Below are 24599 nucleotides of genomic sequence, written 5' to 3'. Positions count from 1 at the left end.
CTAATATGGTGGAAGCAGCATATCTCTAAGGCAAAGGTAACATGTGAGGGGTAGACATGCAGGCTGTACCAGGCTGTGGCAAGGAAGGGTCAGCACTTCTTTTGCATGTCTGCCTCTATATACAATGATGTACAATGATATAGGTGCAGCATGAACAAAGCAAGGTATTGGTAGAACAACTGGGACAGGGTGGTCCTTTTTTATCAACAAAGCAAATTCCATTTGGTTTTCATGCTTCACTGGAAGGCCCAGGAAAGAGCTGAGATTCTTATCTGTCTGTAATTGTTGCAAGTGACTCACTATGGCCCCCATACCAATGGAAGTGGCTTTGGCCGCTTCATGTGTTTACAGAAAATCAGCTTGTAAGCCTGCAAGGATCCACCCATGATCCACTTTTGGAGGCCAACGGGCAAGCATTTGGGATCCATGGGATGACATTTCTAGATCAAAGCCCTGGTCTGGCTCCTTCCATCTCATCACTGGTGTTTCCAGAGCTTGTGAACCATATGACAGGAGCTGAGAGTAAAGGGGCTTATTTCAGCCAAGGCTCTGAGAACTCTATATCAGAAAAACACTAACAGAAAGAAACAATTATTGGTGGTAACAATTTACAAAAGAATGAAAAATAAAACTGTGTTCAAGATAATCCTATCTTTTATTTTTAAATAAATAGTAAATGAGCTTCAGGTGCTTTATAGCAATAAAACAACTGTTGAGAAGGCAGCACATTCTAGAGGTGGATAAAGACTTTGGAAGGTACCCAGGGATGTAAGTGCTTATACTGGACTCATCGGTGCCCTTGGACAAATCATCTACTTTACTGTTTGACCTGGGATTCTCAGAATTGGGAGACCTGTTATTTCCACTCAAATTCTGTTAATAACTAATCTGATGTTAATATGAATGCTCCCTGAGCCTCAGTTTCCTGACTTGTAAAATGGGAATAATAATATCCTGCCTACCTCTCTCAGTTGTTGTGTAGGTTAAATGAGTCTATGTGAAAATACTGTGTTAATAGAGTGCTCTCTGTGTTTTTTGCTGTGATGCAGACATATTGTCTTTTGTTGAAATTAAAGCAGGAGATTGGAGAAGAGTGGTGGGGCATGGTAAAAAAAAAGTAGGGCCCTCTTGGACACAGAAAAGCATGTGGAACATGTTTGCAGGGTTTGGAGACCATGGGTCTGTGGTGGCAACATTTCCCTCACCAGTGAATGTACAATTGAATATTGGCTATAGTGTAGAAGGAATTAAGGGTATTGGCAAGGGAATAGTTACAATGGTGATGCTAGAGTATACATTGAACAGGGAAAGGGTCGAGGAAAGGGACATGGCTGATAGATTGGGAAGTTGCTGGTGTTAGTAAGATGTAAATGTTGTGTGCACAGAGGAATTAGCTGAAGTGGTGGGAAATGACAGGCTTGGAATGTGAGGTTAGAGTTCAAGGTTTGAGAGCTGGAGGACATCCAGGTATCTTAGTAGGGCAAGGAACCATGAAGGAAAGGGTGCTGGCTGGAAAAACCACATGGAAGCTGAAGAGTCCCTGGTCGGATGACAGTACTTGGGGTGGAGAGACAGCTGAGTGCAGAAACCTATGGGTGGTAGACACACCAAAGGTAGGGGGTAGAGTGTGTAGAAGGGCTGGGAGGAGAATGCTGAAGCTACACAAAACAAAACAAAATGACCCAGAGGTAGGCTCAACTTAAACTTTGATATGAGTTATATATAAACCAATCATTTTATATTTTGATAATCAAAAGTTGTAGGGGCATCTTGGCCTCAATATGCAAGTATTTAAAAGAAATTATAACAGATGACTCCTTTTAATCATTGACACTTTTTAATATAATAGGCCCATTGGCAAGCTGGAACCAGTTAGTACCAGTGGATCCGAGATACACATTGCTAAATTCTCTGGAATTTTGCAAGCTAGGTGTTATGTTGGTAGCTTGCAATAGGTCTGGGAGGGAATAGTTACACCATGAAAATCTGCAAGCATTATGAACGAGGGCTTTTTCTCCCCTGAAAACTGGTTGTTAAACATTCCCTAGGACACCACTGAAGAGGCCTAAATACAAACTCCAAATCTGCTCAACTTTATAGTCCAGTTATTGTGGGTTTAATTGTATCACTAGCAGAGATATGTCTAAATCTCTGGTAACTGTGATTGTGATCTTATTTGGAAGTAGGGTCTCTGTAGCTGTAATTAAGATGCAAGTTAAAAGAAAAAAAAAGATGCAAGATGAGATCTACTAGAGTAGGATGGGCCCTTAATCTAATTTGACTATAAGAAGAGGAGACACAGACACACAGAGAGAACACCATGTTAAGACACAGACACAAGGGAGAATGCCATGGCTATGGAAGCAGAGATTGGGGTACCTCAAGGATTGCCTGCAACTCCAGTAGCTAAGAAGTTGTGACAGATTCTTCTTCAGAGGTGCCAAAAGGAACCAAGCTTGCTGACACCTTGATTTCAGACTTCTAGCCTCTGGAACTGTGAAAGAATACACTTCTGTTGTTCTAAGTCACCCAGTTTATGCTACCTTGTTACAGCAGTGCTAGGAAATTGATATGTTTGTTATGCTATCAAATTTGGGCACAAAGCAAGTGCAAGTCTTCCAATGTGAACCACAAAGGGGAGGTCCCTGGTCTCCAGGGTCTGAGCTCTGGCTCCCAGGAGGATCTTCCTTTCCCACTTCCTCCAGCATGTATTTTCTTACTGTCACCTGGTTCTTCTTGTTACCTGTCTTGTGTTGTGGATTATGCTTCTAGGTGTAGAGATATTGCCTCCTCCTTTGGTAATCAGACATTGTAAACTCATGCTTTGTGGATCAAAGTAGGTAAATGTGATGCTGAGGGAAACTTTTCTGGCTGGAATATGCATCTGCCTTTAAACAAAAATACCCCATCCTGCTGGCCAAGGAAAACTTGACTAAGATCTGCTATCTGGGGACTTCTGCAATTTCCCCAAGGGAGAGGGAATGTCTCTTGGACTTTGCCTTCCCCCAGCAGAAGCTGACAAATTCACTGGGAATTTGCTGCCTGGATCTCTTAAATCTTCTGTCCTGGCCCAGCCAATGAGTAGATGGGTCTGAGATCTCAGTAGTTCAACAACTGTCCCAATATTTCTACCTTCAGACAGAAGCAATATTTGACACTATCGCAAAACTTGAGTTTCAGAAGAATGCAATAAAGGGCGGTGCCCCCTAATGGCTTGCCCCACCCTGATTCTTCCATGAGTGTTTTTCTCATAATTCTTGGAATCTCGGGTGGCTGAGGGAGAGGGTGTCAGGGCCACTGAAAATCAAGAGTGACTTGGGGTGAGGAATATTTCAAAGTTGTTTACAGTCCATTTCTTTTTGAACACCAGAGGGCGATACATCTACATGGAATAGCTTGTCTGCCTTGCTTCAGCCTGTCTGCCTGGGAACCAATGAAATTTATTATTATTTTTTTAAATATGAAAACAAATACTGAATTGAACATTTATTCATTTGACTATTTTGCTTAGACCTCTGATAAAGTTACAGAGAAGGCTTGAGCCACTTAGTGGATATCCAAGCCCTGGACCTGGAGCAGGGAGACTCTCAAAAGGGTGCTGGGCAGGGTTACTGCTTCCCTTGTGGGCAAGCACTTGTCACTCACACTCTCACTCCATTCAGAGATTATCTAGTTCTGGTCAGCTTTGTGTGAGGGTTTAGACTGTGTCCTAGGTAAGGGCTACCTTGTATAGAGACCCAGCTTGTCACTTCCAGGGCTAGTCATTTTAAACTGGTCCCATGGGGGCAGCCCCGGTGGCGCAGCGGCGTGATCCTGGAGACCCTGGATCGAGTCCATGTCAGGCTCTCTGTATGATGCTTGCTTCTCCCTCTGCCTGTGTCTCTGCCTCTCTCTCTGTGTCTCTATGAATAAATAAATAAAATCTTTAAATAAACAAACAAACAAACAAACAAAAACTGGTTCCATGGGATTGCTCTACTTAGTATCTGGAGGTAAGGTCTGGCTCTGAGAGAATGGAGAAAAGAAAGAGGAGATGCTGTGAGGAGGATTGAGGTAATACAGGGATCCTAATAGTTATTACCCAGATAGTAGTAGGGCCCTGGTGATAGTAGCCACTGACCAGTCTGTGTGTCTATGGTCTTGGACCAGCTCCTACCAATGCCCACTGATAGTGAGAATATCTGGCAGAATGTTCATGGTTTCTGGAGCAACAAAGAAAACTGTACAGTGCATTGATGAGTCTGGAAAGCAGTTGGGGAACCTAGGAGGTTTGCTATGGGAGTGGTGGTAAGATCCCAGGGAAAGGGTGACTGGGGCAACATCTAGATGAGGGCTTGGCTTTGGAGCTCTAAAAGGAGAGCCCAATTTGGACAGGTACCCACCTAGGAGCAGGAGGAAGGAGACACCACCAGCATCAGTGCTCATCTAACCGTACACATCTGGAACCATGAATATGTGTGTGCAGTTGTAGAAAAATCAGCACCCAATTACATTACATGACTCATTCAGAAAGAGATCTGTCCACCTTCACCCCCAGGAGAGGCAGCTAAGCCTTAGTCATTCATTTCTGAGCACCTTCCAATGGCACTCAGCTGAGATCAAGCCTGTTCTTAGTAATGGCATGTTTTGTCTAGTATGCCGCCACTAGCAAAGCACCATTTACTATATAAGATATAAGAAAGTCTTGTAGACCAAAGTTGTGATAATGGGTTGGTTGCAATTTAGTGGGCCAACCAAAAGAGAAAACTTTGACAAAATGAGGGGAGAATGTATATCTAAAATAGAAGGCACAAGGTAACTGTCATTATTAGAATAAATAAGATGAAATGTACCAATGAGAAGACCCACTTTGGACACTAGAAATTGGTGCAAAAAATCTTAGTGCAGTGGACTCAAAAGGCGCAGAGGACTGCTGCTTCCCCGGGCCTGTGACTACTGAGGAGGCTGCCTGGCCATGTACACCAATAAGAAGAGATTCTCTTTGTCATTTACAATTATATTGCTCAACACAGCCTTTTTACTAAAGGATATAAAACAACAGAATTTGGAAGCAGAGTACTTAGATTTTACTCCAATTTCAATTTTTTGCCCCTCATCATGAACATTTGTGCTTGGGCAAGTCACATGACCACACTTAGCCAGTTATCTCTTTCTAAAAACGACCATTGAATATCAAATAATGTAATGATGAGTGAAAATACTTAGGAAATTATACCAAGTGTGATATAAGTGCAGTTACTGGTCTCTAGAGGGTGTCCTTAGCAATTTCTTCTCTTTCAAATATAAGTCTGTTCCCTGGGCTGGGTGAGGTTTTACTTAAACGGGGGCTTCATTAAAGTTAAGACAAAGATATATCTTAAGATCAGTACTATTATTAAAAGCACTTCAATGCTAAACAAGTAGGAATGAAAACTATTTTGCTTTCCATGTACTGTTTTCCTAGGCTGTTTAGCTACAGTCAGATGACAATTTGCAGAACAATCACTTTGTACTGGAAACCCTACTGGAAAGGATTGTACCTAGAGCAAAAGTTTTTGCTTCCACCTTTTTAGTTTATTGGCATAAGAGACATCTTGGGCTATTGTGAACAGGGAACAACTATTGGTAAAAACAAGGATCAAGGGTCTGCTGACAGATATTTTTGTCAAAGAAACACTTCTTTGGACATTGTAATAACAACAAAACAATGTAGAGGTAATAAAGATAGTAACACTGACACTGATAATACTGCCTTTGTTCATCATATTGAGCCATTTTGAATAGGATTTGTTTGGGCTATGTGCCCTTGCATATTCAAAAATGAGTGAGAGGTGCACCTGCTGAGATATGAAATTTAAATGAAGGACTGTTTACTCTAATTTTCATGATTAATAAAAGATGATTTTTGTTGACTATCCAAATTCATCTGGTACCTGTTGCAGATTCTGTGCTGATGTACTAGTCATTGCCTATAATAAACCTAACCCTATGCAGTAATAGAAAGAGGTACATAAATAGTCTTTAGGAGCACCCTAAGGAAATGGTGATGATCTCATAAATAGACTATACATCTCTTCAAAGTCTCATTTATATACTTATTTGAGTAATCATTGGATTAATATCTGCCTTTCTTGGTAGGATGCAACTCTGTGACCCACAAACCCAAAGTTTACATTTGATTTTGTATGCATTTAGCCCAGTGCCTGGACCTAGTAGGTGACTAACTAATTGCTGAATGACTTAGATGGATAAGAAACTGCGTTTGCTCTTTGAAACACATACACAGTTCTACTTCACATGAGAGTTTTGCAATACTTAACCAATTTTAGAACTCATAGCTTATGCAATACATTAAAAGATTAAAAAGCAATGATTAAGAAGATTTAAGAAATGGTTCATCATATAAAAATAATAAATTTTATTAAAAATATTAAACTGAATTTGAAACATAAGCTGAAATTTTTAAAATTATATTTAAATATTCATATTATAGCAATTATTTTCATTTCATCAAAGGATGTTGTTCTTAAGCTGATGTGACTTTAGTTCTAAATGTCTTTAGTTACCCACCCCCACCCTCCATTTCTCCACAGGATGATAGTCTGCTTCCTAAACTCTGGCTAGAAATCAGGGTCTATGGGGAAATAGCTTTTTATTTCTCTGTATCTAAAAAATAAATAAATAAATAAAATCTAATGCTATCTAGAGAAAAGACTACTCTGCAGTGTTCACACAAAATAACCCTAGGCTTGCTACTGCTGTGCTAAGTGGCACACTTAAACTCTGCCTTCAGCCTCAGGAACCAGACCCCATTGCGCCAAAATCAGAGTAACACTTGTCTCATTTGACTTAAGTCTTTTTCAGTTATAGGATCTTGCTCAAAATCCTAAGAATTGTGCTCTCGTGTGACCTTTTGTTGCTTGTGAAAGTTAGGACATTGTTTTAACAAGAGGTTCCTTCATTCTTAAAACTACTCCGCTTACCCCTAAGAGTCAGTGCCTCTGAGTAAAATGTTCAGATATGAAAATTGTTGGACTAATGTAATGAGCAATTAAAGTCTTCTTCTTATTAATGTTATATGGTCTTTCCAGTATTTTTTAATTATTGAAATATAGTCTTCATACAATGTTATATTAGTTTCAGATGTACAACATAATGAATTGACAATTATATACATTATGAAATGGTCATAATGGTAAGCATAGTTATCATCTGTCACCATACAATTCTATCACAATATTATTGACCATATTCCCTATTCTGTACTTTTCATCTTGTGAGTTATTATACAAATGGAAGTTCATACTTCTTAATCGCCTTCACCTGTCTCACCTAACTACCCCTCCTCCTTTGGCAACCATAAGTTTGTTCTTTGTATTTATGAGTCTGTTTCTGTTTTAGTTTTGCTTGTTTTGTTTTTTAGATTCCACATATAATGAAGTCATGGTATTTGCCTTTGTCTGTCTGACTTATTTTCACTTTAGTTCCATCTATGTTGTCATGAATGGCAGATTTTGTTACTTTTTTATGGTTGAGTAATATTCCATTCATCTCTTCCTTATCCATTCATCTACTGATAAACGCTTAGGTTGCTTCCATATCTTGGCTATTGTAAATAATGCTGCGGTAAACATGGGTGCATCTTTTTGAATTAGTGTTTTCATTTTATTTGAGTAAAAACCCAGAATTAGAATAACTAGATTGTATGATATTTCTATTTTTAATTTTTTGAGGAAATTCTGTACTGTTTTCCATAGTGAATACATCAATTTATATTCCCACCAACAGTGCACAAAAGTTCCCTTCTTTCTGCATTTTCATCAACACTTTTTATTTATGCATATTTTCTTAACTGGCAGTTCTGATGGAAACCTGGAGGCAGTTCCATAGTAACATTTGGTTGATCCAAGCACCATCTAATGATCAATAGTAAATGTAGCATATATTTTGGTATCACTTGGTGCCTTGTAATGGCAACCTTTACTGTCATGCATGTTTTATTCTCTCTTTGTTGTATCTTCCAGAGGGATAACGAATTGGCTGATAGAGTAACAAATGAAAAGTAATCTGACTCCACTGACCTGCTTAACTCTGGATGAGAACAATGGAAAGGAGTAGCCTTTTGCTTTGAAACAGTGGAACAGGTATGAAATAGCTTTCATTGTTTCCTTCATTTCTTTGCACATCTATTTCCAGACCAGTTAAAAACAGCAAGTTGCTCCTGTTTTGAGAACACTGAATCTGGAGTTATAGGAACAGGTATTGTGGATTATTGTAACATTTCCAAGTTTTCCCATTTTCAAATTGCTATTAAGTGCCAATGCAATTAAGAGATAATTATTTTTCTATAATGAGTAATTATGCTAGGGAGAATTACTACTTTTAAACATAGGATTAGCATTTTGGATGCATGCTTAGCTTTAAGATACAATGTCATTTGAATAAGGAAATTTTACTTCACTAATAGATTTCAATGGAGGAATCACAGAAATAATAAGAAAATGGTAAAATATGTTGGTTTCCCCAATGACAGCCATTGAAAGCGTTTTTGCTGTGTTTAATGATATAATTTCCCTTGCCCACATTTATTTTCTGACCCTTAAAGGAACCCTTTCAAGAAAGGTATAGTTTGATTTTTTTTTTCTGCTTTTGAGAATACACATAATAGATATAGGTAAAGTATTTTTTTTTGTTTTGAAAGGAACATTTTATGTCAACATAAAAAATTTAAAACAAAATCTGTAAGACTCCTGGAATTAGAACCTTTAAAATAAGTGCTTATTTTGAACTGGTTGCCCATCATCATCAGAGTACTGAACCTTCTCTCACTTATATATATTGTCAAAAGAAGGTAAGCTATATGTAGTTTAGTGGTGACTGTATAGCTGTCAGTGCTTTAAGAAATTATGATATTAATGGCATTGTAATGTACCAGAAGGTAATTTAAGTTCAGAGGATTAAATATCATGTACTGGGTGATCAAAATTAAATTACTTAATAATTTTGCATGACAACATTTTTTTCCTCCATTTGGATGGCTTATAGATGAGGGACTATGAATAAATAATAAAGACTTGAATTTTGCATAAGAATATTAGAATTCAAAAGGCTACAGAAAAAGAATTCATAAAAATTGTATTTTATATAAGAAATTAAAAAAAGAATATGGCTCCATTATTTAGTTTAAGGTCATTTAAGGAGAGTTTTTAGAAGACGTTTTGACAATTACTCTGTAATTAGTATGTTCTCGGGGCATATATCTATTTTTACGTATTAAAACAACTAAAAGTTTCAACGTATTACACCATTGAATTTGAAACTAAATGTCATCTCTATTAATAATGTATGAAGAGTCTAGTTTCTATATCAGCAAGGAGACAGAAAAGAAAGCATGTTGCTATTCAATGTACAGAGAGCAACTTTGCAGTTTTTGGTCTCTTTATGTAGAGTCAGTCAATAACTAACCACATTGACCAATTATTGACCAACTATCTTTATCTTGTGTTCCAATATCGATATAAAAGGGCTTTTTTTTTTTTAAATGTACCTTAACAGACTTTATTTGTTCGAAAGGAAAACTTTGGGGAATAGGGCAAAGAAGGTGAAACATAACTAACCCCATTTCTTTGTTCTATACTGGGGATAACTTTGAAGGGGGCGCCTCAGAAAAAAAAAATGTCCTAGTCACAATGTCAGAATGTCCTCCCTCCACTTTTAGCCCACAAGCCCAGAATCCCTCCTTTCTGTTGATTTATGTGAATAAATTATCAAGAAAGTCACTGGCTACTATGTCTATGCAGATCCAAGGTTAGGCCTAGATACAATGTTTGTAATTAAAATATGTGCGAAGTTCTACAGAAATAAGTGGTTGTATTATTATCAGGGGATATGGGAATTATGGGCAATAGGAACAAGATTTCATCTTTTATGTGAGGTTCTCCCTAACATTCCCATTCAAGTTCACTACTCAGTTTTGATTTAATTACCCAACAGATGTTTATCACATACCTAATATATCACATCCCATATACCCCTAGCAGAAAATTCCTTCTTGCTCTATCCTCAGTACTTGTTTAATTTCTAAACACTAGTTTCATTATTGGCTTATAGTTTTGTATCTCATATTAGTCTGAAATCTTCCAAAAGACTTGATCTGCATTGCAGGCTTTGAATAAATAATTGAATTTTCTGCTATGGGTATTACCATAATCTGTTTAGCAGATTATTTTCAGTAACCTGTAAATCCTTTTCCTGGATTAGTGACAGCAAGACCCAAGTAGGAAGGAATCAAAGCTGGTCATGGAACAGGATGCTCACCATTGTGGAAATTGTACACATCTGTGTCTTATTAAAATTGATTTTAGGAAAAAAAATTGATTTTAGGGTATCTGTTGATTTATGGGAGCCATGACATCTCTCTCTGTCTCTCTTTAAATATTTTAATTTATTTATTCATGAGAGACACAGAGAGGAAGAGAGGCAGAGACAGAGGCAGAGGGAGAAGCAGGGCCCCTGCAAAGAGCCTAATGTGGGACTCGATTCTGGACCCCAGGATCATTCCCTGAGCCAAAGGCAGACGCTCAACCGCTGAGCCACCTAGGCGTCCCATCTCTTTTATTTCATGGAATAGATGAATGCATTTTTCCCCAAAATTGAAACTGTTTCTTTGTAATGCTGAATATAGAGATAAATAGATAAAGATAACTATTTGCTATACTTTCATTTCTTCTTGGTTCTCCTGAATAGCTCTTCATAAACTTTTTTTTATGAAAGTGTCTTAACCCAGATTTATCACTGTTCCTTTTATCTGTACTACTAATGTCTACACAATGTATCTGAATGAATCTGTTTGACTATCTTAGTATATCATTGTTCTTTCCCCAAAGTATTTATTTACAAGTACCAGGAAGCCACATTCAACTTAAAGGATGAATAGATGCAATAATTTAAGATTAGCTGGCTTGGAAGTACTTGAGGAACCTCTCTTGGGGTTTAATTGAAAGAGTGCATGACACTTAGGAGTTTTGGTTAACAGTAACCAAAACCTAACTAAACTATGCTCAAAAGAAAAAAACGTGTATAAATTTGTGTGTGGAGAGGAATTTTATTGGTTAAATCCAGGGAAAAGTTGATTGACAAACTGTGGGAGAGGGAGAGTTGCAAGTTCACTCTGAAACAACTGGAACCGGGAGACTGAACTCTACTGGGTTTCTCTCTCCATCTTCCAGCCACTGCTCCTCTCTTGTGTATCAGTTTCAATCTCTCTTATTTCAGGCCAGCCAATAATATAAAAATAAAAACACCACTTTTGGTTAGAAGATGTAATGAAAGCAATGTTTAGAGAAAAATTTATAGTATTAAATACATGTGTTAGAAAAAAATATCTAAAATCAATAAGCTAAGTTTCCCTTAGATAACTAGATAAGGCTTTACAAATTAAGCCTGCAGTGAGCAGAACTCAGGATATCATAAATCCTGGAGCAGGAACCAACAAAATTGAAAACAGGAAAACAATGGTGAAAGTCAACAAAACAAAAACTGATTCTTATATTTTACTGGTTTTACCATCTGCAAGATTGTCCTATATATTAAAAAATACTAGAGAAGGAGTCTTACTGGAGTCTTACTGGTTTGTCTTGGTGTACCCACTCTTTTTTTTTTTTTGGTGTACCCACTCTTGGTCTACTCAACTGAGACCAGGTAAAACTGAAGCAGGTGTCAGGAAAGGCATATATTGCAATGGGAACCTGAACATTCCCTAGAAAATAGAGAGTTAATAGGCTAATAGTAAAGTTGTCTGCTACAATGGTCTATAGCCCAAATTTCCCAGAAGGCATTTGTTAAATTGGCCTATAAGACCCCTAACTCAATATCTTACAGTCCTAAAATTTGAATCATTATGTTATAATATTTTTAGTTGGTGACTCTGGAGATCTAGCTAACCAGTGACATCTTAAAATCTCAGAGAGATGGGATGCCTGGGTGGTTCAGTGGTTGAGCCTCTGCCTTCAGCTCGGGGAGTGATTCTGGGATCCAGGATTGAGTCCCAAGTCCCATAGGGAGCTTGGTTCTCCCTTGGCCTATGTCTCTACCTATCTCTCTCTGTGTCTTTCATGAATAAATGAATACAACTTAAAAAAAAAACTCAGATACTGTGGCCCTATTCCTTGTCCGCAAAGCCACACAGAAATCCCTGTCTTCTAAACTCCACTCATTTGTGGCATTTAGTATGACTGTGAGAAACCTGCTGGTTGCCTCCATTCCTGGGAACCATAGGTGGATATATGGTACAGAGCATTCATATCTTGAGCATTTGTGTGTATGGTGGCTGTAGGACAGAAGAAAGGGTAGGAAAGGAAGTAGGGATGGTGTCAGTTATTCAGGCAATTTTTCCTTCAATTGTGAATAATCAGCTGGGCTGTGGTTCTAAGATAGGGCTGACCTGTAGGACTGGAACACAGAGATGAATGACATACTCCAAGCCTTGAATTGCTTACTCCTTAGGGAAGCTGTGGTGGATAGGCAAGAAGGGTAAGTTCGAGCAATTATGAAAGTGCCACAATTTACTGAATGGCTGCTAGTCAGTATGGATATTAGTTAGATTTTGTTTTCTGGCAGGCAAAATCAGATTTCTTCTCCTCCTGACCTTGTGAAAACCAGGAATTTGGGACTGGGGTCCTTCTGGCCTCTAGGGGACACCACTATCACAGGAAGCTGATTGAGGAAGGGACCATGCAGCCATGCCATAAAATAAGCCCTTGTCCTTGGTGCCTTTAGGCAAGATTTTTGCCTGGGTCTGACTTCAGTACTCTTCAAACCTTTGCTGTTCTTCCCCCAAGAAGATAAAGGATCACAAAAATATTTTGGAATTCCTCACATTGTTGTTCTTCAATGAATTCCTTAGGACCACAAACACTCACGGTACCACTCTGGGGTCTCATGGACCTCTAAGGTCATCCAGACTCATCAGCCAACATCTAGGGGTTTTGCTCTATTGGTTTGGTCATTAGCCTGGTGAGAACAGAGTTAGGAGGTCATCTCCATTCGACCCCATCCACCACTGGGATGTGCCTATCCAGTTGAGCTGCTGCCACCACTGTCACCAGAGATTCCCTGTGTTGAACTTGAATGTTTCTGCAGCACCATCTCCCGAGTCCTGCTATATTCATTTATGCATTATTCTAGCACTTGCTGTAGGAGGCCCAAAGCCAAGAAATGGACAATGATTTTCAAGGAACTTCTGGTCAGAGGAGCTTGCAATCTAAGTAATTTTTTTTTCCTCTAGTTTTGTTTTTGTGGTAAAATTTAACATTTACTCTTTGAACTGTTTTTAAGGGTACAATTCAGTGACATTAAGTACAATCAGTGTTTTCTAATTATCACCATTATTACTAAAACATTTTCATCATCCAAACAGAAACTCTGTGCCCATTAAATAATAATTACCCATTCCCCATGACCCCCTAACCCCTGATAACCTCTATTCTACTTTTTGTCTTTACAAACTTATTTATTCAAGGCATCTTATATAAGAGAATTATACAATATTTGTCCTATTGTGACTAGTTTATTTCACTTAGCATAATGTTAAGGTTCATCTGTATTGTAGCATGTGTCAAAATTCTATTTCTTTTTATGACTGAATAATATTCCATTGTATGTACATACCACATTTTCATTCACCTGTTGGGTTGTTTCTACCTTTTGGCTGATACGAATAATGATGCTATGTACACTGGTATATGTTCTTGTTTTTTAATATATGAATACATTTAGTTCTTATAAACAGCTCCATGATTTTAGGCACATTTCTGTCTCTTGTTCACAGATAGGGAAGGTTCACAGATAGGGAAGCAAGGCTATTATTCTGGGAAAGTCTGATTACAGTACAGTTCCTGAATTACACACTGTGTTGCCTTTAATAAAAACAGTTATCTTTTTCATTGAACCCATTATGTTCTGGGTATATTATATGCATCATTTCTAAATTCTTAAGATATCCCTGTGATATGAAATTTATCCTTTTATTATAAATGAAGACCTGAAGGCTTAGAGAGATTGAGTGGAGGATGCAGGAATGTCCCTACATATGCTTGCTTCTCTTTGTCTACCCTAGAGCCGGAGCATAGCAGGAAGATGGAGTCTAGGTCTTAGGAGAGCCCAATCCCTTCTGGATATACCATAGGGAAAGGATCTGTCTCAGGTACAAAACCCATGAGAACTGTGGGGGACTTTGGAATCCTACTGCTGCAGGGAAGTTCTAACTTGGCTCTCCCAGATGATTTTTTCCCTTTGTACTTTAAAAAGTTGTTTTTTATTTCCTTTTAAAACTCTTGCTCTAACAAGGGCTAAGCCAATAGAATCAAAGTAAAATGGAAGATTATTTCCATTGCTAGCTAAATTTAGAAAACACACATAAAAGGAGCTGTGCAAATTCTGGCAAAAAAAAAAAAAAAGAATCTATATACACCCACTTGTTAGGATTCATTTTCAACAATTCTGAATTAGCTGGGTATTTAGATAACATTTCACTTCTATTTAACCATGTGGACAAAGCCATATTCCATTTACATGACTGCAGGTAGCCTTTAACACCCTGACTTGAAGCTCTACTGTTGGCTTTCCTAACACTTTTCTCCTCTCCTTTTGTGGCTGGCACAAAAATGTACTTCAGGTTGTCATTTTACAAAAGGTTAAAAATAAACTGTTTTTCCCTTTGAGAATGGGATCCAGTATGCATAACCTTCATGGTTACTTCCCCTCTTTGCTTTTGCAGCCTGAGAAAATGGCATGTAACATACCTAACCAAAGACAGCGGACTATGTCTACATCTGGAGAAGCTCTGTATGAAATTCTTGGTCTACCTAAGGGAGCAACAAATGAAGAAATCAAGAAAACCTACAGGTACAGAGAAAGTTCAATGATGACATTTCTTGTACTACTAGTAATGGTTTTTTTGCAATAGGCAAGTGCCCCTAAGTAAAGACATAAGCTTCTTGCCAAGACCAAGTAGTTGGGAGTTTTGAACCTCATGTTCCCTGTTCTACAACATAGGCATTAGAAATAGACAAGTATGGCACTGACTTCTATAAAGAATGCTCTCAGAATTTTGGGCCTTAGGAAAAGATGTGTTCTAGGCCTGCAGTGTCAGAGAAAGAGAGACAGAGATCATTGAGAATGACCAGGAATTTTAATTTAACTCAAATGATATAGCACCATAGAATCTGGTAGAGGGATTTTAAAAAGGAGAGATGGCTGCCACTATTGCTATATTATATGCTATTCTTTTCAAGTCATCAATTTTTATTTTTCATGTCCTTGGTAGCTATTTTTGGGAAAATGTCAAATATGTTTTTCTTTAGAATTCCAAGGAATAAGAAAAAGTATTGAGTACAAAATAACTTACTTATTGTAGAAAATTTGGGAATTTCTCAAAATGAGGACAATAAGATTTATCTATAATTCTATCTCCAGCAGTAATTATTGATATTTTGTTTTCTTCTAGTCCTTTTTTTCTGTCTATCTTTTTAACAAGATTCTATCATGAATATATCTTGGTATTATTAAATATTGATTTTTAATGACTACAACTTATGGCTATTCTGTAATATAATCACTTTATGAGCTTTTTAAAAAAAAAGTTTAACTTCTTTTAATTTTCCTCTATATTTATCCTTGTACACAAATCATGATCCATAGTACCAAGTATTTCATTATTTTCTTTTTAAAGATTATTTACGTATTTATTTAATTTACAGCATGCAAGTAGGGATGGGGAGGAGCAGCCAATGGAGAGGGAGAGAGAGAATCCCAAGCAGACTCCCTGCTAAGCATGGAGCCTCACACAGGGCTCGATCTCATGACCCTGAGATCACAACCTGAGTCGGAATCAAAAGTTGGACACTCAACTGACTGAGCTACCCAAGCACCCCTCATCTTCTTATTGAGGAATAAAGCTGTACCTTTAGAGGAAAAATTAAATCAAAATGTAAATGAAACTTTCAGATTTTAGTTGATTACTTCTTGATTTGACTTTGAATTTGGTTTTTAAAACTTACAGTATATATATATTTTGACATGTGGCAGTTTACACTTAAATAGACAAATTTGTTAGCAATTTCTTTTATGGATTTTGTTTCATCTGTTATGTTTGAAAAGCCACTCTTGATTACAATATTATGAAAATATTAACCTATATCATCTTCTAGTACTTTTAAAACTTATTTTTATATTCAATCTTTGATCCATTTGGAATTTATTTTGACATAAGGAATGAAGGTACGATTCTAAATTTATTCTCTTCCCAAATCACTACCCCACAAATATTTATTGACCTCTCCATTTCTATATATTGATGGGAAATTATTTGGCTATGAATTGGAACTTTCACCATGTGGTAAATTGTGGGACCTGAAATGCCTTTGAGAAGCATGTGCTGAAGAATAAATGACAGAGTGAAAACTGATATTTGGATCCAAATAGTTCTGTGAAAATATGGTCAAAGAGTTTGATCAAAGTCACTATCAATCTTTTAGTTTATATTTCACTTAAGGTGCTGGGGACAAAAAGTCTTTGCTGCCTCATTGATCCCCAGAGTTATTTGGGAGTATGCCTGGGAGCACCTCCTGTGGATAGATACCCTTAGCCAAAAGTTACTAAACTTGACTCTTAAGGCTTCAGGCTGAGACACTGGCTGGAGGTGTGAGTTTGGAATCAAAGTAATTGCACTGCAAGCTTACCACCTATAAAGATGCTCCCTAAAATGAGAACAAAGTGATATCTGACTACCTTGTAAGCTTTAAAACCTACTTTACTTTTACAAATGTGACTTTTAATTGCCTCAATTAATTTGTAAGCTAATATTTCAGGTCATATCTTAATTAAGGAACTAATTATACTGAGCTGTTTGCAAGTTTAATAATTACAACCTAAAATCTTTTCATGTAATCAGTGTCTTGCTATTAATTTTGTTTTAATGTCATACAAATATCTTTTTTTTCAGCTGATTAGGGTGCTAGTATGCTGCCAAAAGCATCTACTTCTATCTAAATTACACATTTGTATTCTGTGAGTTATTAAAAATGTATGAGCAGGCTGAAAATCCACTGAGAACATTATTCTTATATTCAGAGATCTGGATCAAAGCAGTCACAATATAGTGAAATTACAAGTCAGTGAAATTTAATAAAATTACAAATTGTTGAATCCATACTCTGCTTGACCGATCTCACAATCCTTGGTTGTGTTCTTGAAAACAAGGCTGAGTTTCTTTCTTCCTTTACATTTTATTTTTATTTTTGAATAGATAATATGTTCATCTGATTAAAATGAGAACATGCAAACACATATACAAAAAAAGTCTCCTTCCTCAGGGAAGGCAATTCTTTATGTACCTTTTAAAGGGATTTTAGGCCTATATAAGCTTATACAGAGAATTTCTGATCTGAGCAAAATGGCGTAGACTTGTTTCTCTCTGCTCCTTCCTTCCAAGCATGACTAAAAGCCTTGGAAATAACACAAGAGACAACTAAAGGACAACCCTAAAAGTTATAAAGAGAAAGATAAATTAGTTAGCAATCAGAGGACCAAGGGAACAACACAGTGGCAAGGCATGTTATGATTCACACCATCCGAGGCAAACTAACCCCGGCCCAGCCTTTCCTGACAGCCAATCTAGCAAGAGAAGGCAGCCAGATAGCCTTATTCTTCCTCCAAATTAAGCAAAAGTCCTGCCAACAACTCTAGATAATCCCAGAAGAAATAGCAAGGGGAACCAGCTGAATGTTCTCCTAACAGTAACCCACCAGAGAACTTTCCCATCAATAAGCACCCAGCCCAAAAAGTGCTTCTTGTCTCTGCAGGCTGGAGATTCCCTTCCTCCACCTAATGGCAGCAAGCCACTCAGCCTGGTAAGTTCCTTTCACTTCCTCAGCTAGTACAAACAAGTACCAGTGGGGCCCCAGAGGCAGGGGACATAGAGGACAAACATAGCACCATCAAGGCTCTGAAAATTAGACTGTCATTGGAGCCACAGCCCACAAAAGCAGGCTATGACCAACATACTAAATCTATCTAAACAGAGTAAATGCAATTAAAATAAAAAAAACTTAAGTAGGGCCCAGAGTCTACTGATAATTGCCAAAATGTCTAGATATAATGAAAATAATTTATTATACAAAAAAAACAACAAACAGGAAAATTGCAACTTGAATGAGAAAAGATAATCCTGAGTCCCACATTGAGATGAATCAGATATTAAAATTATCTGACAAGTAACTATCATAAGAAAAATTCAACAAGCAATTACAAATTCTCTTGAAACAAGTGAAAAAAAAAAGAAAATTTCAGCAAAGAAATAGGAATTATAAAAAAAAAGAACCAATGGGAATTAAAGGACTGAAAAAATAACAGAAATAATAAAAATAATTTGAAGAGCTCAATAGTAGAGTGCAGCTGACAGAAGACAGAATCAGTAAAGTCTAGGGGAGATTCATAGAATTTACCCAATCTGAACAAAAGAGAGAAAGTTAACTAAAAATGAACAAACAGAGCCTCAGGAACCTAAAAGATCCAACATTTAGCACTGGTATCCTAGAAGAAGAGAAAGAGAGTAGGACTGAAAGAGTATTCAAAGATATAGTGACTGGAAATTTCCCAAATATAACAAAACATAAATATTTACAGATCAAGCAGGTAAGTGAATTTCAAAAAAGATAAATCCACAGAAATCATGCCCATACACATCATAATTATACTTCTGAAAACTAAAGACAAAGAAAATATCTTTAAAGCAGCCAGAGAGAAACAACATATTATTTATAGGGGGATACCAACTCAAAAGACAACAGGTTTCTCATCTGAAACAACAGAAGCCCAGGTACCTGGGTGGCTCAATCAATTACGTGTCTGCTTTTGGCTCAGGTCATGATCCCAGGGTGCTGGGATCAAGCCCAACAACAGGCTCCTTGCTCAGTGGGGAATCTGCTCCTCCCTTACTTTCTACCCCTCCCCCACTGCTTGTGCTCTTTCACTCTCTCTCTCTCAAATAGATAAAATCTTAAAAAAAAATATATATATATATATATATATGCAACAACAGAGACCAGAAGAAGTGGCACACCATTTTCCAAGAAAGAAATCAAAGAAAAATACTGTCAACTGCAAATTCTATATCTGATGAAACTATGCCTAGGGAATTAAGGAGAAATAAAGACATTCTTACATAAAGGAAAACTAGAAGATTTTGTCACTTAGCCAGATTTACTGTTAAAGAATGGCTAAAGGACATGTTACAAAAGAAATAATGAAGGAATCTTGCATCATTAGGAAGGAAGAAAGAACAATGAAAATGCAGAAATATGGGTAAATACAATACACTATCATAAATTTTCTAAATTATAAATGACAATTGGCACAAAAATTATAACAGCATCTGATACTCAAGACAATGATATTTAAAAGTGGGGAGGACAAGAAAACCTAAATGAAAAGTTTTTGTACTTAGATTGGTAAAACACTGATATCAGAAGACTGTAATAAGCTATATATGCACACTCAACCACTAAGAAAACTATACAAAGTAATATACTCCAAAACACTACAATAAAGCTCTTTAGCCCTGGGAGATTTCTGGGAGGCTCTTGCCACTCGGGTTACAAGTGTGCCCTGATGTGTCCAAACCCCCAGCCCTGAACAGTAGACTACGATGGCTTAAAATGCATGCATCCTTATCACAGCCCTACAACAATTCTGATTCTGTGTTCTTCTTGGTAACTTAAGTGAAGTAAATATAGTTCACCATTTTACTGCTGCTCAGGAAGCACTTTAGGTCTGTGAATAGAGCCTGCTTTTCTTGATATTGACCAGACATAAAAATCCTTCACTGCAAACCTAGTAGATTGTTGATCTATATACCTCATACTGCTGCCTAATTACAATGAAGACAGAAAGGCTAATCAGATTATGTAGCATATAGTATGTTTAGAGTCTCTTAGAAGAACAGGAGGGTATTACGCTGAATGAAGTAAGTCAATCGGAGAAGGACAAATATTATATGTTTCTCATTCATATCTCATTCATTCAGAGAATATAAAAAATAGTGAAAGGGATTAAAGGGGAAAGGAGAGAAAATGAGTGAGAAATATCAGAGAAGGTGACAGAACATGAGAGACTCCTAACTCTGGGAAATGAACAAGGGGTAGTGGAAGGGGAGGTGGGCAGGGGGTTGGGGTGACTGGGCGACAGGCACTGAGGGGGGCACTTGATGGGATGAGCACTGGGTGTTACGCTATATGTTGGCAAATCGGACTCCAATAAAAAAATATACAAAAAAAAAAGAATCCTAATGGCTTTATAACAACAAGTCTAGTTCATTATTCAACAAATATTCATTGAGTACTGTTTTAGGCACTGAGAAAACTGCATTGAACAAAGAGATGAAATCCTTACATCCCCAAAGCCTATATTCTGGGTTGGGGGAGTAGGCAGGCTTAATGATAAATCTATAAAATATACAGTCTATCAGATGTTGGTAAGTGCTGTAGAGAAAAGCAAAGCAGGTAGGAGGTTGGAGAGCACTAAGAGATATTAGAAGTTACATATTCTCTTTGAGGTATTCCATGTTGATTTTAACACTAAAATCCCTCAGCTGCAGTGAATTTTAAGTATAAAGTAGCAGTTACAAGTAAAGCATATGAAGTCAGAAAGACCTGGATTCAAACCTCTTTGCCTCATTTTCTTCAGAAGTAAAATGCAGATGACAGTACTGACCTCAGAGGGTTGTGAAGGATTAAAAGAGGTGATACGTGTAAAGTGTTTAAACAAGTTCTGGCACACAGTTACTGGTTACCACAAGTAATGCATAAGGCATCAGAGAAAGAGGCCTATAAAACAGCATTCTTCAAAGTTAGCTGGGCCATGGGTGCATGAAGACTCTCCAAGAAATGTGTGTATGTGTGTGTATACAAGTCTACACGTGTATGTGTGAGAAAGTATGTGCATGTGTATGTACATGTGTATAACTGTGTCTGCAGATTCTGTGACATTTAAATTCTGTTGAATACATTTAAAAGGGTGTTACAACTGCCTTATTTTAACATGCCAATGTCCATAATATGCTGAAAATTACAACCTTTGTATCTGTTTTATCTTACGAAAAATTTAGATACCAAGTTAAAAATGGTGAGGGGACAATTTCTCAAAGTTATTTTAAGGAGGATATAAGCAAAAAATCAGAATCTAATTGAGAAAGAGAGAGAGATGGGATCCCTGGGTGGCTCAGCAGTTTAGCGCCTGCCTTCAGCCCAGGGCATGATCCTGGAGTTCCAGGATCGAGTTCCGCATCAAGCTCCCTGCATGAAGCCTGCTTCTCCCTCTGCCTGTGTCTCTGTCTCTGTCTCTCTCTCTCTCTGTGTCTCTCATGAATTTAAAAAAAAAAATCTTAAAAAAAAGAGAGAAAGAGAGAGAGAGAAGAGAGAAGGAAACCTAAACATCATACCCAAAATGATTACAAGGAGCCATTTAGGTTGATATGGGAGAAAAGGCCTGTGGGGGCCTTCCCTGAGGCCCATTATATGTTCCATGACTCGCTGTGCTATTCAGAGCATAAAATCCTTACAGGTTGTAATTTACTCTTCTTTTCTGCTTTTCCCACTCCATCAATTCCCTCAGGGCAAGCATTATGTTTTGTCTTCTATGGCACTTCCATTAGTCCTGGCTTATATTTACCAAATTCAATAATGAATTGGTCAACAAATAGATTTTGCCTGTGCCTGTCTCTCAATTACTTATATTCTCAGATTCTTCAGGATCATTTCTCAAATGTTTGGTCACCTAGCTGAACAAGGTGTCATTCACTGACCCCGTAAAGAGAGGGATAGCTCAGCAAGGAAAGACTATAGGTTCAGATTGGGACACAGTGCATTTTTTAAGGCTGTGAGTCCTTCAGATAAAATGTACTTAGGGGATATGGAAGAGAAAACTCTGAGAAAATACAGCCAGTTATGTAACATAAAGAATGTGCATCTTGAGTATTCAAAATCTCATATGCAGCTTAAATTTTAGTTTTTATATTCACTGATATATACAGTTTTGAACTTAGATAGAAACAATATTAAGATGCCAAAAGGGAAGCCACCTGGTTTTCCTAGTGTTTTGGGTACAAAAACCTAACAAAATGTTGGTCTACTTGCATTCTCATTTGAGAAATGAGATAAAGATCTAACCCTTTCTTAGCTCCTCAAAAAACCATAATATCAGAGTGAACTAGCTTTGTATATTAGCACCTGGGTTTCTGTGCCTCATGAATAAGCTTGTTGATGAGGTACCAAATATCGTGGTTCACAGGGCAGCAGGGACTTGATTTTCTATTTCATTCAATTTCACATGGAACTTTCTGGAAATAATCCCCCTTTTCTGAAGAGGTGAGCTGCTCAGAGTAGACCAACATGAGGCAAAATGCTATTTTCACAAGAAACAGGAAAGAGTGTCATTTCCATAGTGATCTGTGGCAACCCCAATCTGTGGTGCTTTTACCCATCTTTATTAGCAATTATAGGTCATAACAGAGGCTGCTTATGAATAAAGTGTAAATGTCAAGGGAATGCATAGCTAATAGAAGAATTGTAAATATTTACAAGGCAAAGTGATGATTCAAGCTCACAAGATAAATTGAAATTAATATCTATCAGTACTAATTTGTTTCCTGAATTCTAAAACCTTCCACTAAAAAGAAGAGTATATGAGGCTATGTCAGAGTTATCTTTCAGGTCACCAGCATAACCTCCTTTGTCCCATGGCAAATCTACTTGGTCCTCTTAGTTCCTCACACAACATCATTTGTTCCTGGGCACTAGATCATTATGGTCAATGACTTTTTTCCCACTCACTCATTCACTCAATGCCTATTTAGTATTGGATACTTATTTATATAGACTGTGAGAAATTAATATACATAACTATCTATGTATCTATGTCTATCTATCTATATATAGATGTAATATGTGCTACTTTAAAGAGCTCAGATTTAGTAAGGTTGAAAGATACATACAGAAAGACAAGACAAAATAAAGGAGACTGTGGTGAGTGGACTAGATTGACTTCAGCATAGAATTCATATTAATCATTTAAATGAAAAAGAATGAGTGCTTCATTCCATCACTTATTCCTGTCTTAAGCACTATGCTAGCTTCTATAGAGAAATCAGTTCTGACATATTCCTGGGAATTCAGAAGCTATTCACCTTCCCACAGCTGTACACACACTCAAGAAAGGACTGAGAAAGCCCTAAGTTCTCACTTATGGCTGACCTTGTACATCTGTGTAAACAGGAATTAAAAGCTAAGGCAGAGTTGCAAACTGGCCCAGCATTGAAGATGTGTCCTAAAACACATACAAACCTCACCTATGAACACTAGGAGATTTTTGGTTCTATGTGTACAAGAAAACCTGTCTAATCCTTAGCTGTTAAACTAATGGAAAACAGAGACTTCAGTGGCCACACATGATTAAGAATACAGATGTTACAGGGACACCTGGGTGGCTCAGTAGTTGAGTGTCTGCCTTCATATCTGGGCGTGATCTTGAGGTCCTGGATTGAGACCCGCATCAGGCTCCCTGCAGGGGAGGTCTGTGCTTCTTTCTGTGTCTCTGCCTCTTTCTGTGTCTCTCATGAATAAATAAATAAATAAAATCTTTTAAAAAAGAATAAAGATGTTACAAAATTAGGTCAGAAAAGTCACTAAATAAACAATCACAACAAGTAACAATTAAAAATCATAGGGAAAAGGGAGAATCTAATTTGTAGAGCTGCCAATTAAAATATTCAAAATTTCCAGTTTTTAAAAAAAATGAGACATGCAAAGAAACATGAAAGTAAAGTCCATATTGGGGGGAGGGGGAATCTATAGAAACTGTCCTTGAGAATGCTCCACATTTGGATATGTTAGACAAAGACTTAAATAAGCTAAATATGTATAAAGACTAAAGGAAATCATGTCTAAAGAACTGAAGGAAAGGTTGAGAAAGATGTCTCACCAAATACAGAATATCAATTAAAAAGGAATTTATATAAAGGAACTAAAATAGAAATTTTGGAGTTGAAAAGTATAGTAACTGAAATGAAAAATTTACTGGAGGGGTTCAATAGGCATTTTGAACATGCAGAAGAAAAGATCAGTGAAGTTAGAGAAAGGTCAATTAATAGTAAGCAGTCTGAGTAACAGGAAGATAAAACAATGAAGAAAAAAAATTTTTTTAATTAAAGATTTTATTTAATTATTCATGAAAGACACACACACACAGAGAAGGAGACACAGGCAGAGGGAGAAGCAGGCTCCATGCAGGAAGCCTGATGTGGGACTTGATCTCAGGACTATAGGATCATGCCCTGAGCCAAAGGCAGGTGCTCAACCACTGAGCCACCCAGGCATCCCAGAATGAAGAAAAATGAACAGAGCTTAAGAGACCTGAGTATACCATCATATATAGATATATAGATATATATATCTTCATATATACAGATAAATATATCAGGAATCTTTATATATACAGATGTATATATATATCTGTATATAAAAAAACATATGTGTGTGTGTATATATATATATATTTATCAGGAATCC

General features: G+C 37.2%; 1 protein-coding gene across 1 annotated transcript in view; it reads left to right on the top strand.

Moving 5' to 3' along the window:
* The window catches only part of DNAJC5B (DnaJ heat shock protein family (Hsp40) member C5 beta), an 82295-nt gene that overhangs the window by 9443 nt on the left and 48253 nt on the right, over positions 1-24599 (top strand). The window contains exons 2-3 of the mRNA XM_026014568.2: positions 8004-8123; positions 14756-14883. Coding sequence (XP_025870353.2) covers positions 14765-14883 — 119 coding nt within the window. The 5' untranslated portion in view covers positions 8004-8123; positions 14756-14764. The remainder of the gene's footprint in view (positions 1-8003; positions 8124-14755; positions 14884-24599) is intronic.

This window comes from Vulpes vulpes, chromosome 13 (genome assembly GCF_048418805.1).
Source record: "Vulpes vulpes isolate BD-2025 chromosome 13, VulVul3, whole genome shotgun sequence".
Classification (NCBI taxonomy): Eukaryota; Metazoa; Chordata; class Mammalia; order Carnivora; family Canidae; genus Vulpes; species Vulpes vulpes.
This window is presented reverse-complemented; position numbering and strand designations above follow the sequence as displayed.